The following is a 27271-nucleotide window of genomic DNA, read 5'->3' as shown; positions in this document are numbered from 1 at the left end:
CCCTGTTTTCACTTCATTCTTAAAAAGCATTCTGCTACTCATTGTTTCATCCCGTGACTTAATTTATTTCTTTTAACTATTTTAAATTCTAATCACGTGTTTTTTAAATATTGTATGAATTTATTATTAAATTGACCTGAAATATTTTAGCAATCCTTTGAACACTTCTTGTGGACTCGTCGCAGTTAGTCTTTCTTTCTTTTTTACTTGTTTCTTGTCACGTTTGAATTTTTGTGTACCCGGGAACTAGTTGCTAGAACTCAGCTTCGAGTTATGTGGCAGGCCGTGAGTTTGGTGTCAAATATCAATCGGGTCCTGTTTCAGAGTAGTTTCTTCAAAAGACTCTTACATTTTTGTCGAAATTCACTCGTCTCTCACACGCAATTTCAACTTCTTACACGATCGAGCGGCGATGATACTGGATAGAACTACTTTATCTCGGGCTCTGGGTGAGTTTGCCGCCACGGCGCTTCTGATGATAGTCGGCTGCATGGGAGTGGCGATGACCTTTCCGGAGGAGACTGGATTTTTGGTTGGCAGCCTTCAATACGGACTGACTGTGGGGATAGTGGTGCATGTTTTCGGCTGCGTTTCGGGTGCCCATACCAATCCCAGTGTTTCGATTTCGTGCTGCATTCTCGGCCACATAGCCTTCGACATGATGCTGGTCTATGTGGCCTGTCAGCTTGCCGGCGGCCTTGCCGGCTATTACTTTCTGATGGCGATGCTGCCAAAGGATGTCATAGACCAGAGCTACCCGGCTGTCTGTCTGCAAGAACCGATGGCCGACCTGTCTGACATTCAAATTTTAGCCGTTGAGTTCACCCTTACTTCGGTGCTTGTCCTGGGCTGGTGCGCTCAGTGGGATGTGAGGAATGGCAGCTGCCTCGACTCGGCCCCAATTCGAATGGGACTCTTAGTGACTGCTTGTGGTTTTGCTGGGGTAAGGGAGAAGAGGAGCCTTACAGCAGATTCAGAATAACAGACCAATCCTCCTTTCCGCCAAGCGTAGAACCAACTGACGGGAGCGTCTATGAACCCAGCCAAAACACTCGTCCCTTTGCTGTTTCACGACCATCAAAGTACATTTTATCCGCAACTGGGTGGTCAGACACTGGCTGCTGTTCTGGTTCCATTTATTTGGCGCTATGCCCTTACTTCTAACGCTAAGCCTATGAAAACGACCTCAAGACGTCCGAAGCGTACCCGGCAATATTAGAACTTACAGACTATCACCTTTCTTTTCCTTCCCTTCCCGTAATTTTACTAATCGAGTTATATACCAACTATACTTACAACTCAATATTGCCGATAGAATGCTGGATCCTCTGGGTTGTGGAAAGGAACGCCACATCAAAAGTAGCTGTTGGTTGTGTGGTTAGTTCTTAAGTTCTTAAATGATTTGTAAATAAATCATGCTGATATGATCAATCTATCTAATTTCATGAGTTTGTGGAATTTCTCGCTCTTTGATGGGGCTGATATGTGTGTTTGTGTGATATGACAGGAGCTCGAATAGTCTCTGAGAAAGGTAGTAGCTCTAAAATAATTTTGGATTAATACTGAAAGACTTATTTGCGTTCAGATTTAAGTTTGATGCTAGGAACACTCGGAAATGAACACAGATGATCAGCTTGGACTGCATCCCTATGGTTCTTGGCCAAACATATTTTATTTAACCGAAACTGGACACCAATTTCCGTTGCTATTTCCCTTTCGTTTCATTCACCTATTAGTCGAAAAAACACGGATAACCATACATATATTTAAGAAATCGCCACAATAATTGCTTGCAAGTTAAATTTAATTAGTGTTCTACATATGTTGGGATCTGTTGGTTTTCAGGAATCGTCTGCATGTAACTCCAACTATTTGCTCTTGATTAGATCCTCTACGTACGTAAAACTAATGTTCGTATCAAACTGGAGCTTCTTATCGAAGATCCACTGCATCGACAACATATAATCCCCCGTTGGAAAGGGAAGGCGCAGTAGCTCGGGTCTTAGATAAAAGTCTGTAATAATCTGTGGACCCTGTATTGGAGTTTTAGATGTTGTACTGTTGGGAAATACGCATATTCTCTTACCACGTAGGGGCATGTGTGATTAATGTTAGTATATGGTTTGAAGAGCCCATAGACTATCGATAGGAAGGGGGTATTTCGCTTTCGCAAATGCAGACAGGCATCACATGTTACATCGAAAAGCCATGGCTTGTAGCCATTTGCCTTTTTAAAAATCCGCATATGAATTTTAATATCGTTGGCCGGATGTAATATCGTTCCATTCATATTGAAGAACACTTTGCTTCGACTGACAGCCTTCAGACGACAGTTGTGAAACACGAACCAGGATTGGTTGTAACTTTCACACACGGCATTCGTAAACTTGAAGATGACAGCATCCTGAAAACTTGGTTCACTATTGTCCACTTGATTAGTATTATACATATATTTACGTTAATAGTGATGCGGAATGCTAGGAATAATCCGAAGACAGCACAGATAATCAGCTGAAAACGCATCGTTCCTGCCTTGGGGGAATAATAACTTTGGAATGACACCAACGTGTTATTTTATGCTATGTCCATTTCCGCTTGAATGAGTTTAATTGCTTTAATTACTTTAAACACTGATTTAAAACTAGAATTATAGAAATATCCGATCTTCTGCACAATCCATTCTTGGTCTAAATTCACTTCAGTGGATCCTCCACGAATGTGAAACTAATGTTCGTATATAATTGTGGCTTCTTATCGCAGTACCACTTAATCATCAATAAATAATCCCCCGTTGGACCGTACATAAAAATCTTTGACAATTTGTGGACACTTTAATACAAATATGAGATGTTTAAGTTTTCGACGTATGGACATTTGTGATTACTATTCGTAAACTTTTTGAGCAGCCCATAGACTATTTTAGAAATGGGTAGATTTCGCTTTCGAAAATACAGACAGGTATCAAATCTAGCTTCGATAACTCATGGATTATATTCTGTTTTTTTTTTTTTAATATATTTAGGTTAGATGCAATACTGCCATAAAACGGCGGTTGTGGAACGCGATCCATAATTTTTGTATACCTCTCGCAGACGAAGTTTTAATCTATGTACATAAATCTAATATACCCCTACCCTCTGGGAGTACTGGGCATACAATAATATCTTTTCCCGCATGAAAGAATCAATAAAATGTTGATGATCATGTTTCATTTTGCTTAAATTACTTCCGGAGAACATCGAACAAGAGATGTATCTCATTTATAGAAAATAATTTCGATCAAGGCGTAATAGGTCGAATCTTTAAAATAATTTTGATTACTATTAAAAGATTTGCTTGCGTTCAGATTGAAATTCGATGCCAGGAACACTCCGAAAAGCTTGGAGTGCATCTGAGTTCCAATGGTTCTTGAATACCGGAACTAGCCGATAAATTATGTTGGAAAAAATAGGGATAACCATCGCAACAGTTCGTGTCTAAGATAGGAATTTTTGACAATTTGTAGACCCTGTAAATTACACTTAAAATCATTTTGACCTAGAAAGTTTTCGAATATCTTACCATCGAACGTCTTATACCATATCTTATATCGAACGTCTCGCCATGAAAATTTTTTTTGAGCACCACCTTCGTTTCACCGACATCCTTCAGACGATAGTTGTGGAACTCGAAATAATTCAGGAAGTGTTTCATTGAAATCGAATGTAGATGTTTGAAGTATTCCGAATAGAATACAGAATATTAGCTTGGACTGCATTGCTAATAATCAAACGATAATCGATAAGCGAATTGAATCCCAATGACGCAATATTGTAACCACAAAACGTTCCTGATTCTCGAGGATTTTCAAACCTCATAAGCATACTCTCGACGGTTCTATATCCCATTCGGATAACTGAAGGCCATATTGGCCTTGCATAAAGAAAATGTGTGATATCGCAAATGTGTGCCAATCGGTTACAATTATGTGCGTGTAATCATAAGTAGAAACTATCTCACCACCATTTCGCGTCATAATGGTTGCCTTTTAATCCAACAATAAATGAATTCTTTATTGTACTTTAAAAATATATTGAATTAGTTTTCCTTCTTTTGTACCAGTAGATCCTCCACATAGGCAAAACTAACATTAGTATCGAATTGGGGTCTATTATAGAAGAACCACTGCATCCACAACATATAATCTCCGGTTGGAAAGGGCAGTCGCAGTAGTTCGGGCTTCAGATAGAAATCCTTCACAATTTGTGGACCCTGTGGGGGGTCAGACTTAACACAGATTTGCATCCAAGACTATTTAAATATCACTTACCACAAACGGACATGTGTGGTTGATATTGGAAAATTCCTTGAAAAGATTGTAGACTATACGCATAAACGGATTATAGGTCTTTCGCAAAAATCGGCACGCATCGACGGATCCTTCCAGAACCCACGGCTGGAAGCCGTTTGCTTTTTTAAAAATCTTGGCATGAAGCGATACATTATTTACCGAATGTAGTACCGTCCCATTCATATTGAGGAGCACCCTTTCCCGACTGACGGCCTTCAGGCGACAGTTATTGAACACAAACGCGGATGTATTGTAGCTCTTGCAGACGAAGTTTGTGAACCTAAAGAGCACAGCATCCTGTGGAGTATTTGAGCAATGTTTGCTAATTTACGATAGTATAAGTCCTCCTGAAGATATGATATTTACATTAACTTCAAAGTTGGCAGCTAGGAAAATTCCGAAGAGAGCACTGAAAAGCAGCTTGGACCACATGGTAATGCTGTACCAATTACCCAATGCCTAATCGAGTGCCCAGTGGATTTCCGCATGACAGAATCACTAATTTATGTATACCAACTATATGTTTCTTATGTAATTTATTTGCAATTATAAATGAAGCCATTTCGAATTGATCTGCAGTAGATCCTCCACATATTGGAATCTGAAATTTGTATAGAATTGCCAGCCAGTATAAGTATATGTAAATATACATATATGTACATTTGTAATCTTGTAATTTACATACACTTCATATACAGTGATTTTCACAAGAAAAGTAATTTTATACGATCTAAGATTGACTCATTATTTGGTGAAATATTTTAATCGAAAAAGTATAAAATAAGGCGAACAAAAGTATTGGCATATTCAGCATTTAGCATTTGTTGATTAACTATATATGTATGTTCTTGTAAACTGTGGCTGTTGGGCCACTGAGCTTCTTCAGAGGCGCCACTGGATTGATTCAAATAATTAAAACAAAAAAAAAAGATTTCGATAAGTCATTTTATTTGCTTAATTTCGATTTGTAATGCTAGTGAGATAGGCCCACTGTGCCAGACGATTTCTGTGATTTCTGCTATGCAGACGAGCTTTCCACTCAGCTTTAGACGGTGAGGAACGATTAGAAAAAGGGATATAGCGATATAGCGATAGAGCCATGTCTGATTTTCCGTTTGTTCGTCAAGATTTTAGAGACTATAAGAGCTAGAGAAAACAAATTTTGTGTCCAGTCTCCTTTGATATCACAAAGTTCCGCATCCACAATTTTGAAGAAACGAAAAACTAAAATTTATAGAGAATGACTATGTCTACACGAATATACTCCTTGACTTGAGTACTGGGTATAAATATATATAATTTGCAGCATTCAAGAGTCAATATTTTATTGATGTAGATGATTCCAACTTTCTTAAATTACTTCCGAAGAACATTGTTGAAAACTATTTGGTTTGAAGCGTTATTCGTTAAATCTGTAATAGAAAGTTTGTAGCTCTCAGGAGTCGCAGGATGCCTTTGGGTCGTTGTATACATCTTCATCATTATCAAAAAGATTTACCGCCTATTTTTTTTGTAAGTCTCATGTACTTGAATATGCAAGAAGTCAATTAAAACGGACAAGCCTTTGACCAAATCCTTGGAATCCTGGAAAAAATTGATTCATCAATCGGACAAAGTTATATGTTAAGTTCTGTGAGTTCTAGCTTGCCATTACTATTAAACCGAATATCAAAATGGAGGAATATGGTTTCCAATCCAATACCAAGGGGGTATTTTAATACTCCAACGAAAATAATGAAAATTTAATAATTTTAGCGCAGTTCAGGTGGAAGATATCGTGGTCTTTTTAAGTTCAGAGAAAAGATGGCATGAATCTTCAAGAAGAATTTACAATCAGCTAAATTTTCCGTCATTTATCTAAAGTCGTTGAACTGTTTAAATAGAGGGGGCTTAAGTAGGATAATCATCAATCTATTTTTTTCAAAGGTATATTTAAGAAGTAAGGGTATACGCAGGTTTTTTGAGTTTTCGCTCACAAATCGTACTTACGTGTATCATTTATTCCAATAGATTGCATTTAAATCCTTTTCTCTCATTCACTTTCAAACAATTTCCATTTGGCGCCACAATTTCTTCATATTACATTAACCAAATAGAGCATACCTATGCCCAAACTGGTTGACGTGACATTCCATACATTACCTGACCTTTTTTGTTTAAACCTTGCTGCAGTCAAAATACAATAAATGGGAGTACTTAAAAATAGCCAATCTTGTAGAAAATGTATTCATCAATGGCCTAAAATTATGAGGGAAAAGCTAAAGCTTTTAATTAGTCAGCATTATTCAACGGAATATCAAAATTGAGCAATTTATTTGTTAGACATTCTTCGCTAAAACCTTTTTTAGACTAAATCAAGTAAAAGCAAGTATTAAGAATAAACCAGTTAAGTAGAAAAATGATTCATCAATCATATGAAACTATGTGGGCATGGCTAAATGTTCTAAATAGCTAACAAAATTCGACGGAACATCAAAATTGAGCAATATGGTTTCCAATCCTTGACGGAAAACGATTAACCTATTATAAGCCAAGGAGGTACTTCAATTATCCACCGAAAATAATGAAAATATAATAACGTTAGCGCAGTGCAGGAGAAATATATAGTGTTTTTTTTTTTAAATTCAGAGGAAAGATGGCATGAATTTGCAATCGTTAATATATTCCGCCATTTACCTCAAGCAGCTGAGCTATTTCAATAGAGGGGGCTTAAGTGGGCTAAGTTCTTTCATCATACGAGACGCTATATTGTTGTTGAGGAGCAAAAACAGCAATTGCCGTATTCAAAACAAACCGGCCAAGTAGAAAATTGATTCAATAATCGGAGAAAATTATGTGGGCAGGGCTGATAGATCAGGATAACTTGAAATATACTACGCAATATACAAATCGAGGAATATGTATAACAGAACTTGACTTCGCCAGTATATTTACGGTATATTTTGTAAATGAGACGGTATTTTTTAGCATATTTCTGAGGTTCGGACGGTATATTTCAACGATAAATCCGCAGTCACACTGCAGCATACATAAAAAGGTAAACTCCCAAAAATAAAGAAAATATAATATAAATAAAATAAATAAAAATAAAAGTAATATACATAATATAAATTGTGCTCCTTTGCTAAAGTATGTATGTAGTGAAATTACATAAAACGCAATTGTTTAGTGACAGCTTTTTTATCTGCTGGTGACGAAGTGGTTGTCATTGTGAGTTCACTTTTGTGTGTGTGTGTATGTGTGTGTGAACTTGTGTTGATTTTGTACGTACTCTGCTGCGGGGGGAGCACTTTGGACACAGAGTTTCGATTTTCCATCCATATCTATACTCAGAGCCACAGCCAGAAGAGAGAAGCATTTACATACGTCTTTGTCTGCGTTCAGAGAGGGCTCGGGCTGGTATTAGTTTCGCTAGCGTCTGGTGTGTAATAATATTTATTTTCTGGCCCCATGAAAAATTTTAGCAGTGGCCTGGCCCAAGTATAAGTGTGTGTGCGAGAGTGTAAAGTGTAGTTATGAACATGTTTTGATGGGGGGCCAATATTAACATATATGCTATACATGCATATACATATGCATGTGTACAGCATATTGGATATACACAGACACAATTTGCCCCATCATCGTATTTTGAAACGCTATTGTAATTGCCAAAAACCAGCCAGCGAGCTTTTATAGTATACATATTCACATTCATATAATCGAATGTGTGTAACGAAGAAAAAGAGCCGTTGACTGCCATGACTACGCAATAGCAACAACAAGAAACGACGCATACCAGTGCACACCTCTCTCTTACTTTCTTTGTGTGTGTGCTCTCTGGATTTCTCGTCGCTCTCCAGCTGCTCTTGCTCTCGTCCGTCTGTGAAAGCTTTGTTAGTGTGTGTGTGTGTGTGTGCGTTGGTGGGGTCGGTCCGGACTCTGGAATACTTTGTCTGTGTGTATGTATATATTTTTATAATTTATTGTTTTTATTTTAAGAGGGGGGGCACTTTGTCGTTTTGTGTAGAGTGTCGTCCAGCCGAGACCGATCCGACCCTGCCCCAAGCACTTGAGTACCCCTAGCTCCAGTCGCACGCACTTCTAGTTCTCCTCGCCTCTCCTCCGAGTCCGGTGGATTGACCTCCCTCAAGTCACACGAATTGAACCACAATTACAACCATAATCGCTATAATAGACCAGTATTTGTACAATATACTTATTGCCTGCCCTGCCTAATTTCTTACATCTAATTTACATAACATTGGCATTCGCTACTCATTGGCCGCAATTAAAAACAAGGCTTATACAATATTTATAGTCAATATATTTGAATATTATCCTACATATACTCGTACATACTGTAATGCTAACAAAACTAAAAGAATAATAGTCCAAAATTAAAATCCCAGTAATTAGTTTCTCAACCGAATGTAATAGCAAATGTTTTCTTTTACTTTTATTTTCTTTGTTTTTAGCATACATACAATATTTTATTGCTGGTTTTGGTGGTAAATTTGCATTTTTAACGGCCGTGGCCAGACGTGCTCCCGCTTCTTTAACACACACGTCTCTCAATGACTTCCGATCATCAAGTGTTTCTTTGACTCGTATATCCACATGTAAAAACAAACCGATACTGAAATATCAACAACTAAAACCGAAATGTATACTAAATACATACTATGTACCACATAAGACCGCCATTGCCGTTGTCGTTGCCGTTGACATTGTCATTGCTGTATCTGTATTCAATCTCACTGACCAACTACCGCAAAGCGCAATTGCAAATGCAAACTGCAAACTGAAAAAAAAAAACTGCACACACCTCAACCTCAACCTCAACCTCTACTCAACTCAACTCAACCCAAAGCTCAAGCTGACTAGCCAACTTATATATGTAAACGAATAGTCCTCGTACTGCCTACGAAAACAAAACCAAAACCAAAACCAATCGAAAAATCAACCAACAACCAATCTATCAACCGTCTACTGCAACTGGCGACAGAACGGCTTTAGTTTGTAAGCTTGTTTTTTGTACATTTTTAAAACACACTGAATTAGAAGCATAAAGCTTGGCCTAATGGAATTGCAACCCGATTAAAACTGCTATCATTTTCAAACCAACAGAAACAGTGTGCCATAATCTTGTGTACTACTATAAGCGTGATTTTTCTTGCATTCATTAATATTTTAAAAGGGGCTTGCAGTTTCCATTTAGCCATCCTGTAGAATACAAGAGAAAAAAAAGATTAAGTACCAAGAACAAAATATTTTAAACATGTACCATTTTGGAATAGCCATCTTGTAATTATTTGTATTCGTCCACATGTACGTTCCTTTTAAATGGTTCCAATACGATCTAACCCCCCCATCCATATATAATATTTACAATATAACTACACAACTCTGTCACACTGTTTGTTTTACTTTGCACATGTTCGTTTCCTTCTTTGCGCGTAGTATTTAAATAGTATATTACCTACTTATAGAGCACATATCCCAACAACCAACACACACCCCAAAACACAGCGCAAACACATGTACGTTAAGTGTAACTCTCTTATCTGTCGCTCTCTCAACTGGAATCTTTTAATTGTACTAACTGCCCCCCCGCCCACAAAGCGATAAGTGATAAGTTTGTAATCAGTCATCCTGCCCTCTCCACCCCTCACACCCATCCATCCATATTCCCAAACCAACAAATCCCCAATCCCCCTTTCCACTCCCCAATACCCACTAATATTGTTTATGTTCAGTTTACACATTCATGTTAAGCACACAACGTCCACACCCATAGAGATAAATATCTTATGTATGTATATACTCGTATGTCTGATGTATGAGGGGAGGGGCAGCGCTTAACGATAGGTTATCGTGTTTAACAACTCAAAAACTGGAATCGCTGAAAGTGTACAATTTGCTGTTCTTGCTTATCACACTTTCAGAAGGAGGACTTTACTTTACTCACACTTACACACACACATATGTTTAACTGTTAACTATATATCGTACTGTATCTTCATATATATATATCGTATATACGTATGTATCTACATGCGGAGACGGACTGAAGGTATTTTGATCCAAGCAAGAAAACACATTGAAACAAAGTACAACAAAAAATACGAGTTACTAGCATTTCGAATTTAAACGCTTGATTAGGTTTACTCGTAGTCAATCATGCCTTTGGAAACTGTACATCTGTACAAATATTGTCTCGAGTATACAAATTTAACAAAAATGTCTTCCTGTTCTTATGATGTGCATTGAGAGACCTAGTAAAAATTAGAATATTATTTTCTGGACTCATATTACGTTCGATGTCAGAGCTACCATGTCTGCTTTGACGTGTAGAAGACTAGAATAATTACTGCCAAATTTTAAAACTTATAAGAGAGCCATTAAATATTGGGCACCAGATCCACTGAATCGGACAGGAGAATTTTCCACAAGAAGTTGTAGAAGCCGTCTTTCGTGTCAGCTACCAAAAGCGTACTCGACTCGATCCCAAGGATCGGCTTGGCTATTTTTCGAAAAATTTTACAACACTAGCTAAACAGAAATGAAATGAAAAGAAAAGGTGTCGTTTTCTTGCCTAGGACCGAAGTGTCTCTTAGTCCGACCTCGTATACCTTTAGTTGAAAGACTAACCACGCACGTATCTCATCTCAGTTCATATCATATAATTGACAATATATTAAAGCTACACTGTTGAACGAAACTGAAAATTGTTGCTGTTTTATTTATTACGATTACAACGAATATTTACATATAGCCACACATAAAAACAAACATACACAAAACACACATATACTATATATTTTATTATCCTTACCCACGTACATACATATACATACATATGTAAGTAAGTATTTTGCCTACTAGAGAACCATAAATGTTTTGTTATTGAGCATGTTGGCTTGTTGGTTGTTTGCTTTCTGTTCTGGAGCGCGGGTCCGGCTTAGATTACCACCTTCCTACATAAGCAAATAAGCAAATACTCGTACAATCAAATAAACCAAACACCAAATAGTAAATGTTAGAGCTCAGCTGACTGTAAAAGCGGTTTCCTCTTTTCTTCTACACCCCCACAGGCTGCGTTAATATAGCAAAAACAAGAGTGGTACAAGTACAAGTCGAAAAACAGTAAGAACAAGAGCTGCCACAGCAGCAGCAGCAGCAACAACAACAACAACAACAACAGAAGCAGATTCAGACGCGGCGCAGCGCATACAAGTACAAGTAAGTGGGGAATAGGTCAGGTCGACTCGGACTCGGACTCGGACTCCATCGAAGGCGTCGCACAACAGGAGGAGGGAACTATCTTTCGAGGAGCCAGAAGCTCTGAGAGCAGCGCAGCGTCATGCTCAACTCCAATGCCAATGGTGGCAACGGGAACAACAATAACAATAACAACAACAACAATAACAATCATGGGGGCAGCAGTCGGCGGCCCTTCTCCCGCAACTCCTCGTCGGCACGGTCGCATCGCGGCGGTGGCCGCATTCTCTACTCGCCGCATCCACATCTCCATCCGCACCCCCAGCAACAGTCGCAGCAGCAGCTTCAGCAGCTGCAACAGCAGCGGTCAACTGGCAACAGCCTAATGCCGGGTCACAGTCCCTGGTGCAATGTCAATGTGATGGGGCGTGGCAATGAATCCGGCGGAAACAACAACAACAACAACAACAACAGCAACAACAATGCCAACAATAACAAAGATGCAATCGACGGCCGAAACCCAAATTGGTAAGAGCCGAGAGCCGCTTGCGTTAGATCTTGTACTCGATTCGATCCCAATGATCGGTCGAATTTATGTTAGCTTTAAGTGACATAAAAGCGAATTTGAAATAACCCCCTCCGCTCCCGAGAACCCCCACGATACCCACGATACCCTCGATCCCCATGCCCCATCCTCGATGCCTCGATCTGCCATAAATAACCAAACATGTCCTTGTAACTCGTTCCGTTCTCCCACCACGCTCCCCACGACTAGAACAGTTTATCTACTTTCTATCTCTATCTATCTACTTCGTAACCAACCACACCTAAAATGAAACCGAATCGAAAATCGCTTTTAGGCTAAAGGGAGAATTTTGTAATTAATGTCGCGTGTAGCAAAAAACCAAATCAAATTGAATTGAATTGAATTGAATCAAACCAAACATTTAATTGGTCCTAACCGTTGAATTTTCGAAGCACTAAATAATAAAGCTTGCATCGCCATCAAAGGTGGCGCCACATAAAATAATGAATACTGTTACTGTTACTTCTTGATCATTTGTAACTCTCTTACGTTCTCTTGCGTACTGTACATTTTGTGTTTTGTTCTTCGTCGAGATTGGCACATTTAATCCACTTAAACCCAATTACCATGATTACTAATTATCGTTGTATCTACATATCTCTGCATTCACATCACATACCACATACCACATACCACATACATATGACCATCCCCTATCCCTACCAACAACCCGACCCCCCCCCACACACGATCGACCATACAACACAGCAAGAAAAGTTTTTTTTTATTTCTACTTAAATAAATGTAATCGTATGTACATTCTCTAACCGCTTCTACTCCAATACAAGCATTTGAAACGTGTGAAATTCCGTAGACGATATCGTAATAACAGAATCAGAAACTCTTTATTTCGAATTTAACCATTTAAAGAACGTTCAATGTTTCGTATACCAAAAAAAAAAAGATCTCCCCAAAGAAAATGCATGAAAAGCACTTGAAAATGGCGACCAAAACGTATTTTGTAGAACTTTCTCTTCAGTTTCGTAGTCGTTTCTTTCTACAACAAGCTTCTTGAGTTTAAGTAAAGCGCGCTTGACGGACTTTCATACATAAGTACTTACCAGCATGCTCTCCCTCTCTCTCTCTCTGTCTCTACCTCTCTCTATTCACTATTTCTCCTGCCCATCCAAGACATCAGCATCCTTGACGGCCAAGTGTGCCTCCCGCGAGGAGGGGGCTTGCCTTAATCGCCATCGAAATCCTTTCCTTCTTTCACACTGACTGTCTTGTTCAGGCAGCTGTTACCTTAATCACTCTACCGCTATAAGATGTTCGCTTTGTTCACAATAGTTGGCAGCCTCGTCCGTAGAATACATCTGTTAATGTTAAGTAATTCTATTTAACGAGTATTGGTTGTGGAAACGTGAAGAAGAACGTCTAGTGGAAAGCGCGTAGCCATATGTAAGTGTAAGTGCTTTTCATGCATCACCGAAAAGTGGGGGATATAGACCCACCTAACTGAATATACATATATATATATATATATCAGCATTAGGATTTGTTCGTTCTAAATAATAGTAATTGCAATCCTCTCTTATTGGATCCCTCAGGGGCTTCCATAGTGCCCATCATGAAGGACCTCCACGGTTCGCCTACCATGTTGGACTCTCACGCAAAAGTTATTCCCAATATACCAATAAACCATTCAAATTTGACTCCGTTCATACAAAATAGCCATGTACTCATGGAGCACAAGAGTTCCAGTCCCAGTCCCACTCCCATTCCCATTCCCAAAGCCAGACAATAGGCCACTTGAACCCAACGAGATTCTGTTACATATCTATTATCGTTACATACCTATGATTTGGTTAATATTATTTTCGTTTTGCGCATAGTTTTGCTTCAAGTTCCATGCTGTATCGTTAAAACTATCCAGCAACAAGAATCAACCAACCAGTCGAAACAAAATTAACAACAAGCATAATGCGATGATAAAAAAAAATTAAATATACTACCTATATGAAATGCAAGCGTGAAAAAGTGCAAGCCAAGTATGAATTTAGTTACAAAATTTCCTCTTTATCCAAACCGTACCGTAAATAGTTGTAATTTTTTTCAATTCAACATTTTATGAATGATATGCATTTTAGTTGAGTTTCTTGATTGATAGCTAAGTACATACTATATTGATGGATTGATTGATGTAATTTGCTTACCTGCAGTAGGTCCAGTCCAGTCTAGTCCATTCGCTCCGAGTCGGGTCTACATACATACTCGTATCTTGCCAAAATGATCAACAAACTCAGCTTAATGTTTTACTTATTTATTTGCATTTTGCACACTGCGGCTTAGAATGTTTAACCAACAGTTTAAATGTACCCAATAGAATTTCCAAAACCAAATGAAATAATTTAATTAAACCTAAACAGTGCAAACCAACAAATTACCAAACCTTGTACCAATACTCGTACCAGATAAATCCAATAACTCTTTTTTAAATAGTACTCGTGCTCTTACAATAGTGCAAACATGCGTTCGTTTCTACCCTTCCTTCCCAGTCCTTCCACCTTCCACCATTTTTATTTCCACAACAATTATCTCTCTTCTAATCTTCTACTCTTCTACTGTTTGTATACGTATACGTGTGTCTCAGTGTCAGTGCGTGTGCGTGCGTGTGTGTGTGTGTGTAATATAAAGTACAGTAAAGCATTGTAGTATGGTCTTTGTCACACTCTGTTTATCCAGTACTACTCTGTATTTGATTTGTCATTCTACTCAGTTGTTCTTTGGTTTATAGCCAGTTGCAATTGCAGCTTTTGCATCTAGTCCGTAAGTGTTGCCGTTGACACGATTATGTTTGGCGCTTAGACACGCCAACGCCCACGCCCACGCCCGCCCCCCTGTCCTCGGCCCACCTCTCTCTCTCTCTCTCTCTCTATCTTTATCTCTCTTGCTGTGTGCCGTATACGTATGTATGTATATACTCGTAGGTATACATAAATATATACATAATTACATTTTGTTTAGCCGATCACTCGGATCTGTTCTCACCCCGCTAAGTATTTGTCAAAGCTTTGCATTCGCATGCGGTTACGTTACGGTTACGGTTACGGTTGTGCTTACGTCTACACACGTACTCGTAAGGCTGCGGACATCCATCCACCTCTGCGGCGCACACGGCTGAAAAAGCTCGAGCTTACAGTAAATTACATACATATATACGAGTTCTTTTTGTACCAGTTTATTTACGTTTTGCGTTTCTCTTTTGTATAGTTTTGGAGCATGACCAGCACTCTCTCTCTCTCTCTCTCTCTGTCTATATCTCTTATTTCTCTATATATATATACATATATATATATATATACCTCTCTCTGAAAAAAAAACTATATACATATATACTCGTATGTACGTATCCAACATTTCGCTCTCGTGTTTAGCTAGTGCGAGCGGCCTTACGTTGTCTTACGTTCGGGTTGCCGTTACATACGTTACGTTCAATTCTTTTCGGCTGCGTTCCGTTCCATTCCATTCCGCTCCGTTCCGTTCGGTTCGATTTGAATAGTACGGAAGAGTGTGCAATGCAATTGGCATTTTGTTGTTTTGGTAAAAGCGTAGTGTGCATTCAAACAAAGCAGAAACAAATAAATAAATAAAATAGCAAACTAACCAAATTTCCATCTAAAATGCATTCAAAACCAAACATTCAACCAAAAGACAAATAGAAAAGCAAACGATGTGAAAACAAATTAGTACGTACGTATTTGTTTTATACTAAAAATGCATATGGTGTGTGTAGTAGAGATGCGTGCATATGCAGGATATATGTGGCTACATATATCGGCTATTGGCTATATATGCATATCGGGAATAAATATAATATACATAAATATATAGACAGACTCTAGATCCCACATTACCACATTACTAGTATTACTCCGCCGTGTAGACTCGTCTGCATATGCACGCATTGCCGCTATACCTCGTATATTTATGTGTGTGTACATATTGATATTATATATATATATATCTATATTAAACTAATAATCTAATTATTGCATTTTGCCATTTACATATATATTATTTTTATCTTTTCGTTTTTCTTTCTTCTTCATATAAAAAAAAAAAAAAACCAAAACAAAACCGAAAAATACTGCAAAATAAAAACTATATAAATAACGTATATGTGTGTGGCTACCACTCTGCATATATACACTACTACTACTACTACTACTACTACTACTACCTACTACCTGTACATGTATATGCATACAAAATAACTATATATGGGTTGTGTTTATACTACCACACACTGCTACTGCATTGATTTGATTGAACCATTTTCAACTGTATCTCGTAAACCGAATATTATACTCTCTATATACGTAATTTATGTATTACATATTATCTAAACGCAACTGCAAACCTAAATCGAAAATCCAGCGATGTACAAACAAGTAATTCTAGCGGAACTTGTATTTATAACAATAGCAAAGCGCATCATCATCACCACCACAGCGTCCACAGTCAAGGTCACACAACCACCACTCATCACCAGCACCCTCAATCTCAGTCTCAGTCCCAGCCCCAGCCCCACCCACCTCCGCATCCGCATCCGCATAATAACTCTGCCCCACCTCAGTATAACAGCTACCGCCCCCCATTAAACGCGTACTCAACATACTCACCAAACGGAAGTAGCAATACTAACCAAATCATCAGCTCGAGAGGCACACAAGAGAACCACCACAGCAGTCGAAGCCACCATCAACCGATTCCTGATCTCAATCTAAATCCGAATAACTATAGCAACTACTTTGACATTTGCCACAGTAGCGGGGCACAAACCCACACATACGGCTCCATGTCCGTGTCCGTGGTCCGACTGAATCCCGCCCGCTTGTGTCTGACAGTTGGTCCCGCATCGGACCCTTCGCCCCCGCCACCCAGTCAACGCCACTCACCTCTCGTAGTGTCCTTTGCCGCCAGTCCTACAAGTCCCCATCCACATCCACGTCCCAACGATCATGGCAACCATGGCCATAGCAGCCTTAATCATTTCGTCCCCATTCGTAGTCAGAACCAGAATCAGAATCCTCCTCATACCCATCCACACCCCCATCCACATCCACATCCACATCAATATCATCAGCAAAGCCCACATCAGAGCCACCACAATCCACACCACAATCAGCCACAACCACAGCAACAGACTAATCGCCAATCCCTCCCGCTAACACGAACGAATTCGAATTCAAATTCAACAAACGCAACAACTTTCAATTCAACCAATCCACAAACAACAAATAGTAATCCTACTGATGTTGTGAATGTAAATTCTTGTACCGATATAATTCCTTATGGGTCGTCCTCGTCGTCAATGCTGCCTCAACAACAACATCAAATTAATATTGCATCCGCACCCACCAATAGCCACAACCAAGGACAGGGCTCCTCCTCGGGACCCAGTCACAGTCACCACCAGCGCGGCTACAACAATCGCGGCGGCAATGGCAACGGAATCAACATCAACAGTAACAGTAATAACGGTATTGGTAACAGCAACGGAAACGGAAACGGCAACGGCAACGGTAGCGCTAACGGTAATGTGAACGGACCACCCGATTACATGAACTATCGTCGAGGCGGAGGCGTGTGTCCAGCACTGTCGAGGGACAATGGACACAACCACAACCGTCGCCACATGCCCGATAATCATCTGAACAATGCATCCGCATCCATGAACAGTCACAACAATCCCGGCCACCACCAGCGCAACTACAATGACAGGAATCTGAATAATAATAATAACGTGGGTACACCCCCTCCCCCCCACCCCATACACTTCTGCAGCAGTAGTCGATTAATAATCTCGCATCCCGTCTCAATCCCATCCCAGCACTTTGGCAATCAGGATCAAGGTGGTCCCGACCATCGAGCCGATGGATCCTCGTATAACTTTATGCGCAATGGCGGCGGACCAGGCAGTGGCTATGGTCGAAACGGATCCCATTATCAGCATATGGGGAATGGCTACGGAAACAACAACAACAATAACGGTGCATCTACATCAACAGGTGGTCCGGGTCTAATGGGTGAAATGCCTTCTGGCTCTGGGCTATCGGGCTCAACGCTGTCGCTCAACAACGGACCCGTGGGCCTCAACTCGGACAGTCCCTCGCGCAAGCGTCGCCGGATCTCGGGTCGACCGCAGGGCGGGGCACAGCCCCCGCACCGATGCCTTCTTGCTCAGGTGAGTCTTTTCTGGAAATGGCCAGAAAGAAGACTTGGAAGCAGGTGGAAGTCAAAAGTCTTTTTGCTGCAGAGATCCCATTTATAATAATCATAAACTGACTAAATTATTTGGTTACCCTTTCCAGATGCAGCAGGGAAGTCCTCCACTTCGTCGCCCGCGGCTGCGGGATGTGGCCACCTCCACGGGCCAGCAGCAATACGCCCAGCAGATCCACCAGACGCAGCAGCAACCGCCTAGCTACCACCAGCTGCACCACCACCAGCATCAGCCGCAGCACTATTCGGCCCAGCAGCAGCAGCCGACGCATTCGCAGCGCTCCCCTTGGGAGCTGGGAGGCAATGGAGCGATGCCGGGCGGCAATGCAGGCGGCGGAGGACCTTCGAGCAGCTCGGTTGGGACTATACTGCAGCAGGTGCAGGCACCGCCACAGCCGCCCAGCCACCAGCAGACGGTGGGCTATGCGCCGCCGCCGCCGTCCGCCTCGTTGATGGTCGACCTCAATCTAAACCAGGTGCCTGTTAGTCTGGCCTTGCGCCAGGAGCCCTTCTGGGCCTCCTTCTGCACCTACCCGATGCCAGCACAGGCACGACTGGCCCCATGCCACCTCCACGGTGTATACACGCAGCCGTTCCCCGCGGCCCCACCCGGCCTGGCCGCCGCCGCGCCCATGCAGGTGACCCAGGTGCCGACGCCCACGCAGATGGCCGCCGCTGCGGCTGCTGCCCAGCACATGCTGGCCCAGGCCACGCTCACGGCTCAGCAGCAGCAGCGAGATGTAGCCGCCATTGCCGTTGCCAACTTGACTCCCATTGACCCGCCAGGTGCCCACCACATGGACGGGCACCATGCAGCAGGCGCCGGACCAGCCCCAGGACCGCATGCCCACCCCCACGCCCACGCCCACGGCCATCCCCATCCACACCAGCTGCCGCCCGGAATTCACATCACACCTATTAGCGGGGCTGCAGCGGCGGCAGCCACTCACCACTTACATTCCACGGCGGCGGCGGCCGCTGCCGCTGGGCAACTGTCGCAGATGTCGGCTGGACCGCAGCATGTCATCATCTCATCGGAGCGTCGTACATTCCCGCCCCATCGGCGCATACCGCGCTTCTGGCCCGCCAACCATGGACACCGGCATGTTCTGCCGCCGCAATCACTGGCCGCCCATCAGGCGCCCGTGCAAATCCAGACAACGGCCGGCATCATCAATCCGGGCTTCTTGCTTAACTTCCTGTAGGTTTACGCCGGAACCAACGAAGCTTAAATCACTAATTCTGACTGATGTCTCTTTCAGGGCCATGTTCCCGCTGTCGCCATACAACCAACACGATCTGAGCTCCGGGGACACCAACGAGACGGAGAACTACGAGGCGCTGCTCAGTCTGGCCGAGCGCCTGGGCGAGGCCAAGCCACGCGGTCTCACCCGCAACGAGATCGATCAGCTGCCCAGCTACAAATACAACCCGGAAGTGCACAATGGTAGGTTTACATGTGGTATAGTGAATCTAGGGGAAACCCTCAGCAATTGTATATTTTTCTGGCAGGTGATCAAACATCTTGTGTGGTCTGCATGTGCGACTTCGAGCTGAAGCAGCTCCTGCGTGTCCTGCCCTGCTCCCACGAGTTCCATGCCAAGTGTGTGGACAAATGGTTAAGGGTGAGTCCGAAATTGCAACCTGAGAACAGAGATATCAACTAACTAATTGGCTTCATCGCATCCTCCAGTCCAATCGCACTTGCCCCATTTGCCGTGGCAACGCCTCGGATTACTTTGACGGCGCTGATCAGCAGCAGCAGCAGCAGCAGCAGCAGACTCAGGCCACTGCCAATGGAGGATCGTCGATAGGCAGCACTCCTGCTGGCAGCAATCCCGGTTCGGCAACAGCCGCTACAGCCAATCCTCAGCAGAGCCAAGCAGCTTAGGGCCTTGTCCAAGGGCCTGGTGTTCCAATGCCAATGCCAATATCCATACCCATACCCATACCCTTACGCATATGCATACGCATGCCCATACCCGTAATCGTATTCCAAATGCATTCGCCATCAGCCCCTGCTGCGGCTCCTACTCCGGCTTTGGCTCTCCAACGCGGCGAGGAATGGACGGGGAGGAGTGGGAGTGGGAGTGGGTGGAGGAGCCACACACCCGCCTTTAATTGATGTAACGCGCAACGAAACCAACTGCCAAACAAACTGTCGCTTCCCTCAGCTCTTTCAGTCACGTCTCCCGTTCTATGCCTCGCCCACGCGCCACCTCTTCAATAGCTTCTCGTAGACGTTAGTTTGTATGTGAGTAATGGTAAACCCAATTATGAATAAAGCCCATATGCATACCACCAAGATTTCAACTATTTAAGTATCTAATATAGTATAGGGGTGTGTGTGTAGGCAAAGAGCAGGCTAAATGTACTAGGGTATCTGCACAAACACAATGTATCTGTATCTGGAAAAATGTAATTCAATAGATATTTCTTTTCCCTTTAAGACTTGAGAGATCAGCAAATGCTACTGTTTTCCACTTTAATTCATTATAACTGCTAAATCACAACACAAACTTAAATATATTCATAAAGATATACTATACTTAATGAGGAGTGGTTTCTCAATGTCCATCAAGTGCGACGAAATATTTTGAACTCCGGTGATTAACAGCACCGGAGCTTTATAGGACATTGGAAGGCCTGAACCTAAATCGTAAATGGTGTATCTTGAATTGTTGCTGTCCACACACATACATATTGATAACTCTCTACATATATACAATATACATAAATATTTACGTAAAATGGAATATATATATTTGTATTTGTAACTTGGATTTATGTTTTTTGCTTTCGAGTCTGGCTTGCATATTTGCTGCTTCCTCTCCATACACTACCTTATGTATGTATGTATGTATAATTATAGTTATCGTTTTTTAGTTTTTATCAAAATATTTACCCTTACCTTACATACGAGTACATACAAAAAAGCATATACAATATATAGTGCATTGCATTTTATACTTATTGTACGAACTGAACCCACTGAAGAAGTTCTTCTTCTTGCACTAAGCAAAAAAAAAAACAAACAAACAAAAACAAAAATGGAAAATATCCTTACAAAAATACATATACATATATATATTTTTGTTTATACTGTTTGAGAATATAAGTAACTAAAAATGGAAGCAACTAACCTTGAAACATATAAGCAATCTTTAAAATCGACTAAACCAGATGAGCGACGACGACACAAACGTTTCAGCAAATATACTATACATATAGATACACCAACACACATACATATATATACACGCGCACACACGCAGCCGGATGAAAGAAGCCGAAACATGAATTTAGCAGACATAGAACCAAACATACATGTATGTATGTATGTTGGTGGGCTTGATAAATGTACGAGCACTTGTAGTAGATGTGTGCGTAACTAAAATGCAATTACTAAGAGAACTACACAATTATTGTAATCGGTATCCAGACTTGGACTTCTCCTACTGACCCAAACACTTCCGTAGTAAATACTTTTGCCTTTAAACTGTAACGTCTGTAGCTCTACACCTAAACCTCCTTGAATCAATGTGACTTGTCTATTAGAAAGGGAATATTTAAATTATTGCAACAGCAACGTAACGTAACCAAGCTGAGCCGAGCATCAGATGCATAGGTACGATTGTCGTATAATTATAAACAACCATTACATATACGAGTATGTATGTATGTAGTTACTATATAGTATAGAGAGTTTCCTTCTGAAATTGATATACGATTCAAGCAAACTACGCGCACTAGCCTGTTAACTGTAAACTGAAAACTGTTAACTGTTAACCGTTAACTGTTAACTGTTAACTGTAAGCCGGAGAACGATTTGTAAACACAAAAACAATTTTTACCAATATACATGTACAAGTACGATACAATAATTATCTATCTATCGATCGATATACACATACATATATACATGCATACATATATTATATGGTACATAACCAATCAACATGATAGCTAAACATAAAACCAAACGAGGAAAACAAAAGAACAAGAATAACAAGTAAATTGAAATGATTCCTGCCCTCCATTCGTATTAAAACCATTGAAACTAACTCAACTTTTTATAGCATATACGAGTATACATATATAGTATTGTGTACACATATGTATGAATATGAATAGCCTTGATTTTTTGTGAGAATGGATATACATACATACAAACATACAAGTACATAACGTCAGTGTAGCCTTCTTCGTTATTTGTATGTTGCTTGCAGCCAGCGATTCCGAATGCGATTTCTATTCCGATTCCGAAAACAAATCCAGCACTTCGGGGCCGATCACCCCAGTCCAAACCTTGCCCCAACCCCAAAGGAAAGTTCTCAATCCTTATAAACGCTATGCATTACTGAAATCTTGATACCTAGTATTTGTATATGTCAAATGTGTATGTATTTATTTTTAATCTATATGAATGGTATTTCCAAAAGACCATTGTAAAGGTGTTGTGCTTTTCTAGAATTTTATTAGTAGGAACATCAATGGAAGGAAAAAACCAAAAACCAAAAGCAAAAAGCAAAAAAACCAAGTAAAAATCTTTATTTTTCGTCACAATAACGGAATGTTATGATAAAATGAAATAATTATATATAGAGTATATATAGATATATATATATATATACATGAATTGAATACCTTTTGTACGTGCACTGACATACTTACTTACGAGTATACATATGATATAATAAAAATTCAATCAACCAAGCTAAGCAGAAACAGAAACTGAAAGGAAATGTATATTTTCTTTCTACCCCGGATTCAATTTCGCTCTTCAGTTATTTCTATATGTCCGACTTTTCTCTAACAACACTAACTACGTGTTTCCATCACATAGTTTTCTTCAAACTCTTTCTGGTTTATTGTTTTCCAAACACTTAACAAAAATCAAAAGCTTATCATACAAATATATTTATAGTATAAAAAAAAACAAAAAACAAACAAAAAATACAAAGAAAACAAGAAAAAAAATTATAAAGTTTTGCTGTGATGTACGTTATATATATTTAATTACATAAAATGCAATAAAAAATTTAAAACATATAAAACATAATTCCAAATTATTACAACAACGTAAAAAATACAAAATAAAAACAGCGGAAGAATTAAGAAATACAAAACCATTTTATGCATGAGGATTTCTTCAAAACAAACAAATATTTACGACATACTAAAACATCTAAACTTGTCTAGAATTTATGCAATTTTAAATGTGACTATATAGTTTTACATTTTTGTAGACAGGAACCGAGACACTCTCTTCTAGTAATTGTGAAATCAGTTAACCATAGTATTAAAACATGTTTTCAGTGGCATTGTAACGGTGAGCGGGCGTTTTTAATGTTAATTGCAATAATTTATATTTTCGGTTTTGTATTAACTCGCAAAATTTCAATAAAATTCAATGAACGTCAATAAACTGCATATGGTTTTATTTGTACCTTTTGAAGGTTGTGCCGCGGGAAATTTTGAAACTTAACAACAAAAAATCAAGTTTAATAAACAAAGATCCTTGGCAAGTCTCATACAAAATGAGGGGAACGTTGTGAGTTGCTGCTGCGACCGCAACTCTACATTTATACCCGATACTTAGTCAGAATGGCTATTATCAACTATTATCATCAAGAGCAGGAACAATGCGGTGCCAGCTGATGATTTGTATGGACATCGGATTTTTTCTAACATTCAATATCATAATTATTTCAACTACTAATAAAGGGGACAATTGTGAGCCATATGGAGCCAAGATGGCGTCATTTTCAAGTTTACAAACTTCGTTGCGAAAGCTAAAATCAATCCTGGTTCGTGTTCCACAACTGTCGTCTGAAGGCCGTCAGTGGAACGAAAATGGTGCTCAGTATGAGTGGGACGATATTACATCAGGACTACAATATGTCTATTAATGGCCAGACGTTCAAATGGGCAAATGGATATAATCCCCGGTTAATCAACTATAACTATGATGTCTGTCAGTATTTGTTCAGTATTGTTCAAATTTAAATCTGAACGCAAACAAGTCTTTCAGTATTAATCCAAACCTTTCGTTTTGACCTATTTGACCTAGTACGCCTCGATACAACTTTACTATAAATGAGATACCTCTCGTGTTCGATTTTCTCCGGAAGTAATTTAAGCAAAATGAAACATGATCATCAACATTTTATTGAATCTTTCATGCGGCAAAAGATATTTTTGTATACCCAATACTCACAGAGGTTAGGGGTATAATAGATCCGTGTAGATTCAAGTTTACAAACTTCGTCTGCATCTAACCTAAATATATTTAAAAAAAAACAACAAAATATAAGCCATGAGTTTTTGAAGCTAGGTTTGATACCTGTCTGTATTTTCGAAAGCGAAATCTACTCATTTCTAATATAGTCTATGGGCTGTTCAAAGAGTTTACGAAGAGTAATCACAAATGTCCATACGTCGAAAACTTAAACATCTCATATTTGTATTAAAGTGTCCACAGATTGTCAAAGATTTTTATGTACGGTCCAACGGAGGATTATTTATTGACGATTAAGTGGTACTGCGATAAGAAGCCACAATTATATACGAACATTAGTTTCACATTCGTGGAGGATCCACTGAAGTGAATTTAGACCAAGAATGGATTGTGCAGAAGATCGGATATTTCTATAATTCTAGTTTTAAATCAGTGTTTAAAGTAATTAAAGCAATTAAACTCATTCAAGCGGAAATGGACATAGCATAAAATAGCACGTTGATGTCATTCCAAAGTTATTATTCCCCCAAGGCAGGAACGATGCGTTTTCAGCTGATTATCTGTGCTGTCATAGGATTATTCCTAGCATTCCGCATCACTATTAACGTAAATATATGTATAATACTAATCAAGTGGACAATAGTGAACCAAGTTTTCAGGATGCTGTCATCTTCAAGTTTACGAATGCCGTGTGTGAAAGTTACAACCAATCCTGGTTCGTGTTCCACAACTGTCGTCTGAAGGCTGTCAGTCGAAGCAAAGTGTTCTTCAATATGAATGGAACGATATTACATCCGGCCAACGATATTAAAATTCATATGCGGATTTTTAAAAAGGCAAATGGCTACAAGCCATGGCTTTTCGATGTAACATGTGATGCCTGTCTGCATTTGCGAAAGCGAAATACCCCCTTCCTATCGATAGTCTATGGGCTCTTCAAACCATATACTAACATTAATCACACATGCCCCTACGTGGTAAGAGAATATGCGTATTTCCCAACAGTACAACATCTAAAACTCCAATACAGGGTCCACAGATTATTACAGACTTTTATCTAAGACCCGAGCTACTGCGCCTTCCCTTTCCAACGGGGGATTATATGTTGTCGATGCGGTGGATCTTCGATAAGAAGCTCCAGTTTGATACGAACATTAGTTTTACGTACGTAGAGGATCTAATCAAGAGCAAATAGTTGGAGTTACATGCAGACGATTCCTGAAAACCAACAGATCCCAACATATGTAGAACACTAATTCAATTTAACTTGCAAGCAATTATTGTAGCGATTTCTTAAATATATCTATGGTTATCCGTGTTTTTTCGACTAATAGGTGAATGAAACGAAAGGGAAATAGCAACGGAAATTGGTGTCCAGTTTCGGTTAAATAAAATATGTTTATCCAAGATCTATTGGGTTGCAGTTTAAGCTGATCATCTGTGTTCATTTCCGAGTGTTCCTAGCATCAAACTTAAATCTGAACGCAAAAAGGTCTTTCAGTATTAATCCAAATTATTTTAGAGCTACAACCCTCCGTTTTGACCTATTTGACATATTACGCCTCGATACAGCTTATTTCCTATAAATGAGATACAACTCGTGTTCGATGTTCTCCGGAAGTAATTTAAGCAAAATGAAACATGATCACCAATATTTTATTGACTCTTTCATGCGGTCAAAGATATTATTGTATATCCGGTACTCACAGAGGTTAGATTCGTGTAGATTAAAACTTCGTTTGCGAACTTCATGGTTCGTGTTCGACAACTGCCGTCTGAATGCCGTTAATCGAGGCAAAGTGATCCTCTATGAATGGGACAGTATTGCATCTGGCCAAAATCTGTTCATGGTAGGAATTTCCTCAAAAAAGAGGGAATATAAGCAATGAATTTTCAAAGCTAGATTTGATACCTGTTTGTATTTTCGAAAGAGAAATCTACCCATTGCTAATCTGTTGGCTCCTTAAACAGTTTACCAACATGAATGATACATACCCCTACAAGTTAAGGCCCATACGTGCTTATATGTATCTCACAAGTACAAACTCTAAAACTCTGATACAGGGTTCACAGATTATTACAGACTTTTATCTAAGACCCGAGCTACTGCGTCTGCCCATACCTACAGGGGATTATATGTTGTCGATGCAGTGGATCTTCGATAAGAAGCTCCAGTTTGATAGGAACATTAGTTTTCAGTTCTTAGAGGACCTCCTGAAGAGCAAATAGTGGAAGTTACATGCAGACGATCCTTAAAAATCGGCAGATACATAAAACAGTACAAATTGTTGTACCGATTTATCAAAATATGTGTGGAAAACCCGTGTTTTTTCGACTGATCGGTGAATGAAACGAAAGGGAAATAGCTACGGCTTATACTTTCGGTAAAATAAAATATGTTTCGCCAAGAACCATTGGGATATAGTTCATGCTAATCATCTGTGTTCCTTTTGGACTGAAACCAGCATCAAACTTAAATCTGAATTTAAAGAAGTCTTTCAGTATTAATCCAACAATTATTTTAGACCCCATAAAGTATATATATTCTTGATCAGCATCAATAGCCGAGTCTATCTGTCCGTCCGTCCGTCTGTCCGTCCCCTTCAGCGCCTAATGCTCAAAGACTATAAGAGCTAGAGCAACGACATTTGAAATCCGGACTTCTGTGATATGTCACTGTTAC

At 40.0% G+C, this 27271-nt stretch overlaps 5 protein-coding genes across 10 annotated transcripts; 3 read left to right on the top strand and 2 right to left on the bottom strand.

Moving 5' to 3' along the window:
* The first annotated feature begins 280 nt into the window (after positions 1 to 280).
* Positions 281 to 22268, top strand: mura (ring finger protein murashka). Of its 6 annotated transcripts, XM_033379351.1 has the most exons (10): positions 281 to 449; positions 7298 to 7367; positions 8788 to 9331; positions 11407 to 12061; positions 16500 to 17868; positions 17956 to 18309; positions 18437 to 19548; positions 19610 to 19794; positions 19860 to 19972; positions 20041 to 22268. In XM_033379351.1, exons 4-10 carry the CDS (start codon positions 11676 to 11678, stop codon positions 20236 to 20238), a joined length of 3717 nt encoding a protein of 1238 aa, XP_033235242.1. In that variant the 5' UTR covers positions 281 to 449; positions 7298 to 7367; positions 8788 to 9331; positions 11407 to 11675; the 3' UTR covers positions 20239 to 22268. The 6 variants fall into 6 exon arrangements, with proteins under 6 accessions (XP_033235242.1, XP_015038026.2, XP_003736797.3 ...); XM_015182540.2 differs by lacking the exon at positions 8788 to 9331; XM_033379377.1 differs by lacking the exon at positions 8788 to 9331 and having other exon boundaries at positions 289 to 449; positions 17490 to 17868.
* Eglp1 (Entomoglyceroporin 1) lies at positions 413 to 1221 on the top strand. The gene is made up of 2 exons (XM_002137831.3): positions 413 to 943; positions 1013 to 1221. Exons 1-2 carry the CDS (start codon positions 413 to 415, stop codon positions 1217 to 1219), a joined length of 738 nt encoding a protein of 245 aa, XP_002137867.2. The 3' UTR covers positions 1220 to 1221.
* LOC13036393 (uncharacterized) lies at positions 1760 to 2886 on the bottom strand. Its single transcript, XM_003736750.3, has 3 exons — positions 2458 to 2886; positions 2087 to 2404; positions 1760 to 2033 (listed from the first exon to the last, which is right to left on the bottom strand). The coding sequence occupies exons 1-3, from the start codon at positions 2521 to 2523 to the stop codon at positions 1869 to 1871; spliced, it is 549 nt and encodes a 182-aa protein (XP_003736798.3). The 5' UTR covers positions 2524 to 2886; the 3' UTR covers positions 1760 to 1868.
* LOC6897761 (uncharacterized) lies at positions 3992 to 4951 on the bottom strand. Its single transcript, XM_002137830.3, has 3 exons — positions 4697 to 4951; positions 4310 to 4627; positions 3992 to 4251 (listed from the first exon to the last, which is right to left on the bottom strand). Exons 1-3 carry the CDS (start codon positions 4760 to 4762, stop codon positions 4078 to 4080), a joined length of 558 nt encoding a protein of 185 aa, XP_002137866.2. The 5' UTR covers positions 4763 to 4951; the 3' UTR covers positions 3992 to 4077.
* Positions 22269 to 24646: 2378 nt separating the features above from the next.
* Positions 24647 to 25823, top strand: LOC6897759 (uncharacterized). Its single transcript, XM_002137828.4, has 3 exons — positions 24647 to 25194; positions 25248 to 25565; positions 25619 to 25823. The coding sequence occupies exons 1-3, from the start codon at positions 25090 to 25092 to the stop codon at positions 25781 to 25783; spliced, it is 588 nt and encodes a 195-aa protein (XP_002137864.4). The 5' UTR covers positions 24647 to 25089; the 3' UTR covers positions 25784 to 25823.
* Positions 25824 to 27271: the final 1448 nt, after the last annotated feature.

Source organism: Drosophila pseudoobscura, chromosome 2, assembly GCF_009870125.1.
Source record: "Drosophila pseudoobscura strain MV-25-SWS-2005 chromosome 2, UCI_Dpse_MV25, whole genome shotgun sequence".
Lineage (NCBI taxonomy): Eukaryota > Metazoa > Arthropoda > Insecta > Diptera > Drosophilidae > Drosophila > Drosophila pseudoobscura.
The sequence above is the reverse complement of the archived record's forward strand: the minus strand, read 5'-3'. Positions and strand labels throughout refer to the sequence as shown.

Coding starts and splice junctions, on each gene's coding strand:
- LOC6897759 (XM_002137828.4), top strand. CDS start 25,090: ATGTCATTCCAAAGTTATTATTCCCCCAAGGCAGGAACGATGCGTTTT. Junction 25,195..25,247: donor CATTCCGCATCACTATTAAC/GTAAATATATGT, acceptor CCAAGTTTTCAG/GATGCTGTCATCTTCAAGTT. Junction 25,566..25,618: donor ATCACACATGCCCCTACGTG/GTAAGAGAATAT, acceptor ACTCCAATACAG/GGTCCACAGATTATTACAGA.
- LOC6897761 (XM_002137830.3), bottom strand. CDS start 4,762: ATGTGGTCCAAGCTGCTTTTCAGTGCTCTCTTCGGAATTTTCCTAGCT. Junction 4,628..4,696: donor CTGCCAACTTTGAAGTTAAT/GTAAATATCATA, acceptor AATACTCCACAG/GATGCTGTGCTCTTTAGGTT. Junction 4,252..4,309: donor ACCACACATGTCCGTTTGTG/GTAAGTGATATT, acceptor GACCCCCCACAG/GGTCCACAAATTGTGAAGGA.
- mura (XM_003736749.3), top strand. CDS start 11,676: ATGCTCAACTCCAATGCCAATGGTGGCAACGGGAACAACAATAACAAT. Junction 12,062..16,499: donor GACGGCCGAAACCCAAATTG/GTAAGAGCCGAG, acceptor TCGAAAATCCAG/CGATGTACAAACAAGTAATT. Junction 19,795..19,859: donor CAACCCGGAAGTGCACAATG/GTAGGTTTACAT, acceptor TTTTTCTGGCAG/GTGATCAAACATCTTGTGTG.
- Eglp1 (XM_002137831.3), top strand. CDS start 413: ATGATACTGGATAGAACTACTTTATCTCGGGCTCTGGGTGAGTTTGCC. Junction 944..1,012: donor CTGCTTGTGGTTTTGCTGGG/GTAAGGGAGAAG, acceptor CGCCAAGCGTAG/AACCAACTGACGGGAGCGTC.
- LOC13036393 (XM_003736750.3), bottom strand. CDS start 2,523: ATGCGTTTTCAGCTGATTATCTGTGCTGTCTTCGGATTATTCCTAGCA. Junction 2,405..2,457: donor CATTCCGCATCACTATTAAC/GTAAATATATGT, acceptor CCAAGTTTTCAG/GATGCTGTCATCTTCAAGTT. Junction 2,034..2,086: donor ATCACACATGCCCCTACGTG/GTAAGAGAATAT, acceptor ACTCCAATACAG/GGTCCACAGATTATTACAGA.